The sequence below is a fragment of the Cucurbita pepo genome, chromosome LG04 (genome assembly GCF_002806865.2).
Source record: "Cucurbita pepo subsp. pepo cultivar mu-cu-16 chromosome LG04, ASM280686v2, whole genome shotgun sequence".
In the NCBI taxonomy this organism is placed as follows: Eukaryota; Viridiplantae; Streptophyta; class Magnoliopsida; order Cucurbitales; family Cucurbitaceae; genus Cucurbita; species Cucurbita pepo.
The window spans coordinates 7,132,782-7,146,977 of NC_036641.1; the positions used below are offsets into that span (position 1 = coordinate 7,132,782).

Consider the following 14,196-nt stretch of genomic DNA (forward strand, 5'->3'; position numbering starts at 1 on the left):
GAGGATATTTTAGAGAAACCTTTATTGCATATTTTGGAGTTTCTTTAAAATTTGAGTTTCAAATTCCAAATATGTAATAAAAAGTAAATAAAGATAAAGCGGGGAAAAGCAAGCAAAAGGCAAAGATTGACCAACAAAATAGATATAAATTCTTTTTCCAAAATTATTAAAAAAATTAATTAATTTATTAAAAGATGACATTTTTAAATTTTAAAAATTTATTAGATATAAATTTATTCTTTTCACTCTTTTTTATTATATATTTTTCATATATTTTTTTTAATTTTAAATTAAGTTTTGAAAATTAAATAATTTTTTTTTATTTGGTTAAAAATTGATTTTTTTTTTTTTTTTNAAAATTCCTTTGCATTAAAAATAAATAAATACTTATGTAATAATCTCGTCATGAATTATTGGTTTTATATTTTTAAGTATTGTGACAAAAATACATATTTAATAATAATTTTTTTAAAAAATAAGATAAATATGATATGGAGATCTTCCTAGTTCAGTGTCAAAGCATTGAAACTAGACATGGTGTACTAAGCTGAGTACAAATCCCAAAAATCATCAAACCCAATAGTCCAATTCAAAATAATAGGAAAATTAGTACAATATTTGGTAAGTAAAATTTAAAAATTTATAATTTCATCTTTAAACGTTGATAAAGCGCCACACATTTGAAACTCTTTTAGCATAGCGGGTTCTAACAAGAGGCACACATGACGGGCTAGTAGCTCCTATAATTACGTCGTTGTACCTGAATTATGAGAGCCCTCAAGTACATAGATAATTGAATGTGCTCCTTGATGCTTGACCCCTGAATGTGGATCATATTAAGCTTATGATAATTTTATCAAACATATGGACTAAACTCTATTTTTCTTCGAATTATAAGAACACAACTTGTAATTTAACCTAAAAATTACAAATTTAACACAATTCTAAACTCGAGTCAAATAAAAAAATTTAAAAATACACATCAACCTATCTCAACTCTATGTCTTTAGAAGTGATTTACATCTATCAATAATATATTACAAACTCAATCACCAATGATACACTAAAGTAATTTTAAAAAAAATTACGAAAACGATAGTCGACGTTGTCTCCTATTATGCTTTTCCTACCTATTAATCAATAATTTATTCAATCTCTAGTCGAGAATACGTCATTTATGCAAAAAGAAACCTATAGTTTCAATACATATGCCATGAAAACGCAGTAAAATCATATGGAAACTTTAACGCCATGAAAATGCAGTAAAATCATATGGAAACTTTAATAAGTCTCTAATAGGTGAAACTTAGAAGAGAACTAAGGTTGGCATTCTAATCTTCCAGCACCACACCCACTCTGATTGCTACGTTTTCTCTGCATACCCACCAGCTTGTTGCACAGCCTTTTACCCATCGAGCTGCCCATTCTTATTCTAAGCCTCTGCCTTTTTCACTTTTTTCTGGCTCCTATGGATGGTAGAAATCTTGTCAGTTTGGAATAACATAACAAATAGAGAAGAATCTCTTGCAAAGTTTTTAAACCAACACAGATTGCATTGTCGTTGTTTACAGCCTGCAGAGAGATCACTGTTTCAATCACTTACCCTGAAAAGACATCTGATAGCCAAATACAACAAACTACACTGTTCAAGGACACCCTCCATTCATTTTTGTACATTCTTCACCAATTTCAACTAGAATTTGTATGGTTTGGTTTTCCAATTCTATCTAAGCATCCAACTAGAGATAGATATTGGTTTAATTCTATTTCAATCGTTTAAACTATAGAATTTTAACGGCTAATGTAATAGTTCAAGTCCACCACTAGCAGATATTGTCTTCTTTGGGTTTTCCCTTTAAAAGCTTTCCCTAAAGATTTTAAAACGTTTCTGCTAGGGAGAAGTTTCCACATCCTTATAAAGAATACTTTGTTCCCCTTTTTCACCGATGTGGGATCTCATAATTCACCTCCTTCGTACTCAACATCCTTGCTGGCACTCGTTTCCTCTCTCAGATCAATGTGGGATCTCAAAGTTAATTTTGTAATGGATTTGATCATAACAGTCTTATGTTCAACCGTTCGTGGTAACAAATTTATAGTTCTTAAGCTAGCTAATATGATTAAACTCTTAATAATGATGATTTCAAATGTTTGTTAATCATTTTGGTAGAGATTTTGTGGTGTGTTGGAGACAGCGTAATCCAATTAAGAAGAAGAGGAATGAGCAGCCAAGTTGTTTTGGAAATGATATCTAATGAGGGGATTAAGAAAAATGATGGGTTCTTCCACCATTTCTTTTAGTTGCTTTACCACGCAAATATCTCGTCCTTGTTGGGATTTATTTACTTTCAATAACATCCACTAGTTTTTGTCAATTGACACAGCTTAATTATCTGTCCTTTTGTAGGGTATGCTTCTTAAAACTCTAGAATAAAGGGTGAATTTATTGAATCAATCAAATTTGGACCCATTTGGTTTATGATTGAAAGAGACTTTAAATTAAGGAAATTTCCTTTTTCCTCTATGAGTCCAATGGTGTGGATCATATCTTGACAAGCTGTATTATGTTCTAAGTTAAAAAATATGTTTTATGCGTTAAAATTATTGACTATTTATTTATATTAGAATTCAAGATGTTTAGAGATAGTATTGAAGATTTTAGATTCGTTTTCCAGTGGAAAACTTAAATTTTGTTTTTTGTTTTTGAAAATTAAGCTTATAAACATTACTTACCCCTTTAAGTTATTTTTATGCATACAAATTTTGAGAGAAAAAATTATCTTGTTTTTGCTTTTAGAATTTAATTCAAAATTAAAAGATTTTGTTAAACGGTTGAAACAGTTGTGAAGAAGAAAAAAACACATAATTTTTAAGAGCCAAACAATTTTCAAACAAGACCCTAATAGTTTAAGACGTTCATTTTTCTAGAGCTAGCTTTGAAAATTGAGTTGGAGTCTAATGAGAGTAATTAAACCTCCCTATTCTCTACAAAGAAATTTCTACTCCAGCTCTACAAGGCTGCTAATCCTTGGCTTTATTCTTCCACAAAACAAACTAAATAAATTTGATTAGGACAACAAAACTAATATTATATAGGACACTAAAAAAAGACAAAGATAGTCCGAACACAGAAAAAGAAAGAAAGTATCTGATATAACAAAATCCATAAAAACGTCAAAACCTATTTGTTATGTAGGTTTTGTTAGCTCCACCTAGGTAGTTTGTTCATATGAAGCTAGATGTTGAATAAAGGCAATGGATAAGTTTGTACAAAGTCCTAAAGATGGAAAACCTAAAGAGTAGAATAATGATCTATGAAAGGCAATGATAATGATGATGGGTTTTGAGGGCATAAATAGGTATGGAACAAAACAGGAGGGAGTGGGTCACAAGCCACGAGCGTAGGCCCCAAAGACAAAGCCAAGGCAGCAAACGCCATTTCCATCTACATCCACTCACCATTACAACCGACAGCCATGTGGCTTCCTTCGTTCCTTCCTTCCTCTAACCCTCACCCTTTCCATCTCATACTCTCTTATAATCATACTTTTTCTAAAGTCTTCTAAATCCTAAGACTTTGGAATGGGTCAGATGGCTACATGTGGGAGTGGGTGGCTCACCTAACATGATACCTATATCTATGCTCTCTTCTTCAAAAACATGCCAACAATAATTTGAATGATAGACATGTAACAATTGGGAAACATTTATAAATGTAGGTAAACATAAATAATAAGAAACACGAACAAGTTACACTATTTAATTCTTTTTTATTTTATTAATAGTACTATTGAAGAGAGAAAACAAGAAACAAAGAACATGGACAATAAATGAGAAGCAAAAAAACGAAAATAGTACTAAACTGGTTTTAAAAGTATAGATTTGGTTCATAAGAGACTATAAAAAAAAACAATATTCATAGACTCAAAACCCTGACCTCAAACTCATTCTTTTTTTTTATTTCTTCTTTTGGTCTTTAATTTTTATCAATATTGCAATTTGGTCCCATTGACTTTGTAACATTAGACCAAAAAAAAAAAAAATCAATGATCAAAGTGGGTGAAGTTTCAAAAGCGATGGACCAAACTAAACAAATAAAACGAAAAGACTTGTACCATATATTAACATTTTGTCTTTGTTTTTATTTTTAAAATTTGACTAAGAAAGATGTACAAAATCATGAAAAAATAAGCTTAATTTTAAAAAAAAAATTAAAATAAAAAACCAAACAATTATCAAATCAAGGCTTAGCTACTGATCTGAAATCTACATCTCTTACAATATATGGTTGGCCAAAGGTACTTTACCTTATGATTGTTAGGTTGTTGCTCCTACACAAGTTGAATTCAATTGCAAAGGCCCTGCCATTATTGTTAGAAAAATAAACTCCACCCCAAAATCCTCAGTTTGTTAGACTGTCCTTTTCTAAGAATGGCTAAGAAAATAGTGTCTTAACTAAGCATTCTTAATGTCAAGATTTTGATATTTACCAGTTTATACAATGTTGACTGATAAGGTTATAAGCTCCACGTTAAATGAAAATTTTCTATTTTATTTTTTAAAAAGTAAACACGTTTGCCAAGAACTTTCAAGAGTTCTTCGTAATCTAATCTATTTTTCACAGTATATTTGGTATTCTAACAAAAGTTCATATGTAGAAAAGGAATCTATAAAGATTGGAATCTATAAAGATTGTTAACGTCAGGCATAATCTAATATGATAGATAACACTCTGCCTGATGTTGACATCTAAACCTTTGACATCTAAACCTTTGAACAGAAATAAAAATCATCTACTATATATCCTAAATAATTTCTAATCTTGTTGAATATTCTCAATTTGACCATTAAGCTTTTCAGGTTCTCAATTTTACTCCTAATATACATACAATTCTAAATTAGATCCTAAACAAACAAAAAGAAAAGTTGTTAATAAAAAGTTATATCGTTAAATTAGTGTTCTAAGCATGTCCCTAGAATGTTATTTGACATCAATCTCTACCTGCTAAAAGAAATACTTATTTCTCCTAAGTTTGGATGTTTAAATGGCATACACACATATCTAGGTATGTTATGGAAGAACAGCATTGAGAATTTTCAATACATTACAAAAAAACAAGAATTTCAGAAGGTTAAAGACCAAATGAAGAATTACCAAAAAGATTAATGTGAAATATTTAGAAGACTATTAACCTTGTATTAAAAAGACAAAGGGTCAATCGTTTACCTGGAAATGACTTCAGTAATGAATTCCATTTAAATTGTAGGTAAGCTCTACTGCAATTCCCTTCCTTTGCAAATTATATCCGCTAAGCTATGCTAAATAATTCAAGACTGCTTAGTCAAAAAAATCCAGAGCCAAGCATGAAGCCAGTTAAGAAAGAGAGATGAAAGTCTCACAAGATGGGGACAAGGACAATGCCGCCATCTTAATCTTTTAATACAAAAAATCTGCACAAAGTTGAATAAACCAACTTCCTCAGTGCAGAGACATTAAAAAAATAACAGAAACATAACGTGCACCATTCAAATGGAGAGATTTTACTTGTGGGAATGACGAGAAGATAATCTGCTAATTCCTAGCATAGAATGTGATGCTGGCATTACATGCAACATGAGAATTTTGCAGTGCTTCAAATTGTCCTACTCAATAGTAGGGGAAAGTTGCTTTATAGAATTGTACACACTGAATTCGCCGAAGTCCCTTTTACCACTGGAACAAAAAAGAAGTGGAACTTTCTAGTGTCCACAAATCAGACCATTCCAATAATACTGTCAATATGAACATAACAAAACTTCAAAAAAAAATTGTAAATTTGTAGATGACATGCGGAAGGAGATAGGGAGATTTTTATGGATTAAAAAACTGTTACGTAGTACTCTAATTTACGTTGGAGTGGAGTTATTAACTCTGCCCAGCCCCTCACCCCAAACACTCTTTGAAGTGTAATTGGTACTGAAATAGTGCAATGACTTACAAGGTAAGAAATGATCATCATTTTTATATAAGACAAGAAATGTTAGCATAAAAGAGACGTGCATATGTGCTCCTATTTTGAAGTTTGGAGTTTAAATTAAGTAATTCAGTGTACCTGTGGTTGACATCCCAACCAGCGGGTAAGAAACGAGGTTGAATAGCAGCAACAAACACTTGTCTCCACCTTTGACAAAACTGTCGGATGCCATCCTCGCCATATTCTGCAAGTAGATGATCCACTACTTGTTTACCATGTGGTCCATGTCCCAAGAGTGACAATTTAGGATTGAATTTAGGTTGAGCAGTTATGGCGGAGCCGTTATCAGAAACTTTGACCTCTCCACAAGGCAAACATGTTTCGGGCACGGTACCATTATCTGAGTTCAAGTGATTGTTAACATCTGGATCTGCATCTGCATCTGCATTGAATTAGAACAGAAAGAATGACTGCTTGAAGTACTTATTTTCCGCCCTTATGAACAACATTTTATCTTTTGCAAAATGCATGTATCAGCAAAAGTGAACTAGTCTGCACATACCAATGGATGAGTTAGTCATAGTCGATGAGTCAATGCTACAAGCACCATTCTGATGCTCAGCATCTGGAAAAATATGCTGTCCTGAATGTTTCAAAGCTATACCCTTTTTCTTCTGAAGTCGTCTTCTCTCATGAGGGCTCATGCCAACAAGCAGAGCCTTTTCCAAATCTTCTTCAGATATCTCCCTCCGCCCATAGTATCTCATAACAACCTGAAAACACAACAAAGATAGGAGAGATGAGGAAAATATATAATTTGAATTTCAGAGGGATTGATAATCAACAATTACCGGGTGTTACTGAAGATTCTACAAGAATGGGAACTACATAACTAAAAACCATTGTCTACAAAGGGCCAATACCTACAGCATACTAATGAATGATGTTAAGGACCTTCTTCACCATCTCAAACTACTGATGGAGAATATGAAAACATGCTAATTACTACAATTGATGATTAATTTAATCCTATAGCACCAAGAAAATCTTGAATGATAAATTTCTACCAAGATGGAGCACTATTAAATGATTAAGCATTTGATATCATGAAACCAAAGATCTTTTCAATGGCTACGATAGCAGATGACTCGAGTCAATTATTAATATCTCAAGTATTGAACTGCATGTTTATTTATAAATCACATGGACACATATACATACACATATACGAAGACTATCTCAATTGCAAAGTATACAACACATACAAGCATGAGTTCCTCTTGACGTTTTGGTGGCATCCTTGGTCCATGCCGCAACAGGGCCATAGCAGCTGTTCTTAATTCTAAAGGTGACACACCTTCCTCCTGAAAGTTGGTGGCCGAGTCAGATGACTCAACTAAATCAAAGGCCTCCTTGGTATCAACCACCCTACGAACGAAAAGTGGAATTCCAAATTCTGCAGCAAGATCTCTCTTGTGCTTCTCAGCAGCAGCATGGGCAACTTCATGACAATCCACACAAAGTAAGACAATATCATGGGAACGATGACTTTTTAAATGCTCAGGAAAGTGTATTCTGTAGCATGAGGGGATTATTCGATAACGTAAATAGTGGTTTCCTTCACCGCAGCCAACACATATATTCTTTTTGCTCTGGATATAGAAGTCATTGCCCTCATCTTCTGGACGGCCTTTAGGTTCAAAAAGAATCTTTATGGCAGGAGGATCATCATCAACAAGCTCTGCCAACTCTCGCCGCAAATACCTGTTTAAATACAAAGATAGTTGCATGTTGCCAAACACAATTGCATAACCAGCTTTAATTATAGCTTGCATGAAATAAAACTAAGAGATGCTAACCAACCATTCAAGTTTTCGCCGATCACAGTAGCAAAGCAAGCGCCCATCATTTGCATAAATCCTACAATTATGATAAACTGGAGATTTGCAGGAGAACTTCTGCACAAAAAGCTCTCTAGAAGCTTTCTTAGACATTTTCTTTGCGTTTCTTCTATCATTTTTCTTAGATATTGTCATCATTTTTAGATTATACTTGACCAACAGCGCATAATTAAAAATAGAAAGGGGACAACTGCCATTAGAACCTATGCAGTTTTGTAAAATCCCCAAAAAGATATTATCCAGGTCACCAGACTTTTCACGGAGAAGACAGTGGAGATCATCCAAATGGCTACAAACAACAGGGGAGGGACCTGGAAGAAGCAGACTCGGGCTCAAATCCACATTCAAATCAGCTTGTGCAATAGTTGCATATAACTCCCTCGTATTTTTTGACATTTGAGTAGCAAGAGCTACAATAGCCTGATCTGACAACACATATCTCAGGCTCTCATCATGAACTCGAGCCTGAAATGAAATGACAATCTCAGATTCAGGTAAGCAGCCATAACGGAACTTCCGTTTGCTAAAAAGCAACAATCATAGTTAATTTACTTATTATGGTCCTTATAAGCAGAAGGAACCAGTAGCAAAGGTGGTAATGAGTCAGGCTCAACGATGAAATAACAAGTCTAACCTTCACGACGTCTAATTTTTAGCCAAATTGGAAAGAGGCAATTGAGATCATTTCTCTTTCAAATGACAGCCGTCTTTTAGAACTAGAGACCATATAAAGATTTTGACCTTTTTGGAATATGTATTCCTGCTTATAACTCTAACCACCTATTTTGAAAAAAGATTTTCCCTATTTGTAAGATGACTATAGAACAACATAGTCAAGTATGCTCCTTTAACGTCCAATCTTCTTTCATTTTAATTTTCTTTTGTTTCCTATCAAAAATAAATAAATAAACATCCAATCTTCATACAATAAAATTTGGATCCTCACTAAGGTATCATGATTAAACTTCCAAAGAGTTCATCACAGAGACCCAATCTTCTGTCTCGCCATCTGGAAGGTTACTTCTCAACCTAAGCAACCAACTACTGTGGGAGTATTTACAGTAAAAGGTCAATATCAACTTTTTAGAGGTGGGCACATTAGATTGGTGGTGGAAAAGCCTACGGTTGCCTAATAGAAGTTTTCTTCGACCATACCATTATACCAATTTTGAAATGAAAATTCTCTCCCATCGAATATTTACATTTATAGATGAAATTTTAGGGGAATCTTGCGAGTCTTAAAGCACTTGGTGAACCAAACCCTAGCGTCCATCCTATAAAGAATTAACACAAGCTATTACTAAGTACCAAAATGGTTCCTTCTCAATTAGAAAACACGAAACCCCCTTAGACATAAAATACCTAACAGAGTAAGATCAAATTGATAAAAATTCAAAATAAAATAAATATAAAAAGCTTAGAGAATAAGCAATTATGTTCTTCATTTTTTTACGATGATTAACTACTAACCATTAAGTCTCGCCAAGCACATAATCTCCTCACATGATCCTGAAACTGAAAGTTCAAAGTCAGGTAATAGAATTTCAAAATTTTGTTTTGTGGTAACACTTCAAATGATATAACATCAAAGTTGTTGAGAAAGCAGCTCACTTGAGTTTTAAAGGAATTTAATTGACTGTTTAGATGACGGTAACATATTGATGATGCAGCAGACTCTCCAGGAGAACCTTCAGTCTCTTTTGTGTAAAGTTGCAAACAAATCATGTTTGAACGCCGACTAGCCTCAAGAAGAAAATTGAATTTACCATCGGTGGAAGAGTTTTCTGATACATTAATGCATTTAGATATCTAATGATACGGGATGATATATAATTTGAAGGTAGCCAACCAAAATGTTAATTACTCTGCCTCTGGCCTTAAAGGCTAAAACTGAGACTACAAAATGAAATTAAGTTTTTTCCCGAATGTTTGGAGTAATCAAAGATGAAAATGTCAAAGTCATGATATGAGAAATGGGAATAGGAGAAGAACGAGCAAGAAGTAAATATTGATATATCGATATCAACCAAAATATCAAGATCTCAAACTTATGGAACATGGATGCTGAGTATCGAAGAACAATCCTAAAAAAATAACGAAATCATTGTAGTTTATAAGAAAAATAAAATTGAATTGATAAATAAATTTTTAAAGCCACTCAAATAAATTATACATAATTCTACATTTTGTCCACCATGCCATAAAAAGAATGCGCGTGAATCAATTTCTAAAACCATTTTTTAATTGAAAATTTTCACATTTTCAGAAGATGGAAGAGAAATGTGGCTCACCGATATTAAGACATTAATGTTAAAAAAATATCGATGATAATATTTGCACTGTTGAATCTATTATGAAAACTGCACAATGTTAAGTTAACAAAATCTTTTAATACATTACTCGAGTGTGGCCCTATTTTCTTCCTTATTTTTAGTTATCATCATGTTCATCTTCCATCCATTTTTATTTCTCCACATTTGCAGTACAACTTATACAAAAAAAAAAAAAAAAAAAAAAAAAAAAAAAAAAAAAAAAAAAAAAAAAAAAAAAAAAAAAAAAAANATCCAAGACATACCATTAACCTGTTTCAGCTCAGAAAGTAAACAGTTTGCAATATGTAGGAGGTAGTGGGCATCTGTCCTAGCATACCGCACCATTTCTTCTGATAGGGGTCTTTGTCTCCAATCTTCTCGCTGACCATTAATGAGTAACCACAAATAAGCAAGACGAAAAAGGCTGTTATATGTATAACAAGATAGGATATGATCAATCCTTACCTTATTTAAGTTGAGGCTGTAAATAAAATAGGTTTAATAAATTTACACATCATTTGAAATAGCTCTATGGCAATCTTGGACAGTCAAACATGCAACTAGTGCGACGGTACTATTTTCAAATAGAATAGAACATGACGATAGACATGTTATAAAATGCTTGTTTCACAAATTCTTACAAGTATGATCAGGAAAATTAATATTTCAGCATCAAATGCCTACAACCACTATAGTTATCTTACATACGAAATCAGATGATCAAGATGTTGATTCTCATACAACATAGTGCATTTTTAAGACAAGATGTCCAACCTGCAACATTTTGTTCGTAGCTACCCCACAATAAGTTTCAAGTAAGTAGGCTAGTGACTTCTGAGGTTTTGACAGCACTTCACAGGCCTACATTGTAACAACAAGCACAAGATGAAAACAGGGAAAAAAAAAAAAAAAAAAAAAAAAAAGAAATACCTCTCACTCTTTCACACATGAGAAGTGCAAAGCTCTATATTTCCTCCTTATATAGGTAATATTTCTTTCCTTTAAAATGCATATCCTCACCTTCGCAGTGTCAAATAAATTGACTACATATATGTGGAAGTCCCTTTGTAGCCAGAGAATGTCATTATCAGCACCATGAAACACCTAAACACAAAAAGTAATTTAATGGGTACCTTGCATTCATAAACTAACAAGTTTTCTAATATCAAATAAAACATTAACCCAAAGAAGAGAATCAATAGAATTCCTCCAGCTGATGCAACTGCTTCACTTTTCTCATCAATACCAAATTGATGGGGTTCTGAAACATTGCTTTTAATCTAGATACCAAGCTTGTCAGAAATCAAATCCTTAAACCAGTACCCAAGCACATATTTCGGTACCTTGCAAATATGACTATTGGCAAAGACGGGACGTAGAAGACTCATCGAATCATGTAGAGCTATAGTGTCAACCAAATAATCTTCCTTGTCTGTAGAAATCTGCTTCAAACAAAATAAAAAACAAAAACATGAACGTGAAAATTAACTAGACGGGGATTGCAAGGAAAGACTCATCAATTTACGTGTACAAAGGCCCTTAGAGATAGAGTGTGTGTGTGAGAGAGAGAGAGAGCGAGAGAGAATAAATTTACCTGTACTAAAGCAGTGAAGCCTAGAAAAGATCTTAGACTGTGCTGCTCGGTATCAACAGCAAACACCGTTTCTTTATTCAACACATCCACGAGTTCTTCCAATTGAGAAGCGGTCTCAACCCAGATATAAGTGTCACTCAAAGTAAAATCGTTTCTTTCACTACTAATAAAATCAAATTCTGACGAAGAATTTTCCAACAACGATAGTATTTCTGATTCGTAGGGATAAGAGTTTACATCATTGTCTGCAAAAAAAAAAAAAAAAAAAAAAAAAAAAAAAAAAANCAACCCCCTTGTAAGAACATTGAGAGCTACCATTGCAAAATCTTTTACGAGAAATGGAGCTTGAAGATTGACGAGAAGACAAATGAAAGCCATTCATGAAAGAATTGTTGCTAATAATCCTAACAACAGTAAATTTCAAATACTTATGACCACTTTTTCGCCAACTATTAAATTAAAGAAACAATAAAAAGAATCTTCCAGATTTTCATTCCCTACATCCTATTGCTCCACGGAAATTATTCAGCTTAAAAAGCACATAAATCATCATTTCCCAAACAAACATTTCTAAATGCAATTAACAACTTAGATTAAGGTTGCTAAATCCAATAAAAAACTAAATCATAGCTCCTTATCGTATCGTTCATTCATTAAACTCTCCATTTGCTTCTAATAACATGACTCATAGTCTCAGCAGCTAAACACAATATCATATTTGCAATAGAGTAACGGACTAACTTCACCTGTATTCATATCGAGCTTCAAATGCTTGAACGCAGAATAAGAATTGTCAGCCAAGACGCGTTTAAATGCGTACTGAGGCTTTTGATCATCTCGCAAATAACACGAACTACGAACGCTCCTCTGCTTCCGGCGCCGTCTGGCCGTAAAGTAGATTGTTAGCGCTGCAAGAGACGCTACAACTAAAGCGATTTTGGCCTTGCGATGAAGCTCCATTAGAATCAATGGCTCCGTTCTCGTTTTTTCTTTGTTCTTTTTTTTTCGCCTGTGTTTCTCTGATTTGGAGCTTTGATTTCTAATGCGGCGGCAACGGTTTAGACTCCGGACAGGATGTTTACATCGTCCTAAACGGCGCCGTATGGATGTCCGTCACATACCTTTTCGACGTGCTGCTCCTGTCGAGGTGAACTCTTTTTGTCTTATCCGCACCTTGACGACAAGTCGTTCAATAATTCTTTCCATAGAGATTCAAAAAAGTTTTACTTTTTTCCTCATTATTTCTTATTATAATTTTCATCTTTCAAAATATTTAAATTTTTAGCAAAATTTCATAAACAAAAAAATAAATGTTTCAAAACTATATTTAATTTTTTAAATCTTAGCTTAAATTTTAAAAACATTTATAAAATATAACAAAACAAAAATACCAACTTTAAAAAAAAAGAAATAGATATCAAGCAAAATAAGTCATTTGGTATGTACATTTATTATTCGATTATGTGTGCTTTATCACTTTTACATCAAATATTTTTTATTGATATTTATATTATGTAGAAATTTGATCTTAGACTTTTAAAAAATATCTAATAAGTCTCTAAACTTTTAAATTTATGTCTATTTGATCCCTAAACTTTAAAAAGTTTTTACCCATATTTCAACTTTTAATTCGACTTATTCTATATTTTTTAAAATTCACCGTCTAAAATTCAATTTATTATAAACGTTTTGAAGAACTTATTACATAAATATTGGACCCAAAATTAAAAACAAATATAATTTCAAATATCATAAAGAAAAGGAAATGTTGACTTAAAATAAATAAATGCAATCAATACTATAAAATACTAATTATTAGCAACTTGAAAATCATTTATGTAAGTTAAAAATGGGTTCTTACTCTTGAGTGGAGAGCTATCACTTTTAACTTCTCAGCTCAAGTTCTTAACAACTGTTCTGTTCATGAGAAGTTAAGAGATCAAGCAGATTATAAGATGAAACTTTATGTTGCAGGAAGAAAAAATGAAGCTTAAGAACAAATCAGGGCCTAAGTGGCCAATATTATCAAACAAAGGAGCATTAAGAAATGGAAATATACTGAAGGCAACTGAAGTAGCAAAGGAATTATCAACATTCTTGCCGATTAGCTACTGCCATGGAAGGTTATTGCCATGAAGAACAAATCATGGCTTGACTGGCTATCATTGTTAAACAAAGGAGCACTGAGAAATGGAAATATATGGAAGGTAATTAAAGCAGGAGAAGAATTATCAACATAGTAAACGATTAGCTACTGATAGAAAAGGTAATTGAGGGATGAAACTTTATGTAGCAGAAGATGCAATGAAAATGCCCCTCAAAGAAATTGTGGCCTAACTAGCTAACATTGTTATACAAACGAACGTTGATGATATGTAACTCTTGGGATTTTATCTAAAAACCTTGTTAAGAACGAGATCTCTAGATCGAAATTA

General features: G+C 32.8%; 1 protein-coding gene across 5 annotated transcripts; it reads right to left on the reverse strand.

Moving 5' to 3' along the window:
- Nucleotides 1–1,038: 1,038 nt before the first annotated feature.
- Nucleotides 1,039–14,196, reverse strand: LOC111793915 (protein RRP6-like 3). Of its 5 annotated transcripts, XM_023675991.1 has the most exons (17): nucleotides 13,623–14,193; nucleotides 12,508–12,934; nucleotides 11,762–12,006; nucleotides 11,511–11,609; nucleotides 11,188–11,271; nucleotides 10,942–11,028; nucleotides 10,431–10,548; nucleotides 9,467–9,639; nucleotides 9,326–9,370; nucleotides 7,818–8,320; nucleotides 7,220–7,718; nucleotides 6,517–6,727; nucleotides 6,093–6,396; nucleotides 5,546–5,713; nucleotides 5,401–5,451; nucleotides 5,228–5,319; nucleotides 1,040–1,466 (listed from the first exon to the last, which is right to left on the reverse strand). In XM_023675991.1, exons 2-14 carry the CDS (start codon nucleotides 12,719–12,721, stop codon nucleotides 5,644–5,646), a joined length of 2,652 nt encoding a protein of 883 aa, XP_023531759.1. In that variant the 5' UTR covers nucleotides 12,722–12,934; nucleotides 13,623–14,193; the 3' UTR covers nucleotides 1,040–1,466; nucleotides 5,228–5,319; nucleotides 5,401–5,451; nucleotides 5,546–5,643. The 5 variants fall into 5 exon arrangements, with proteins under 5 accessions (XP_023531760.1, XP_023531759.1, XP_023531756.1 ...); XM_023675988.1 differs by having other exon boundaries at nucleotides 5,228–5,451; XM_023675990.1 differs by having other exon boundaries at nucleotides 5,401–5,713.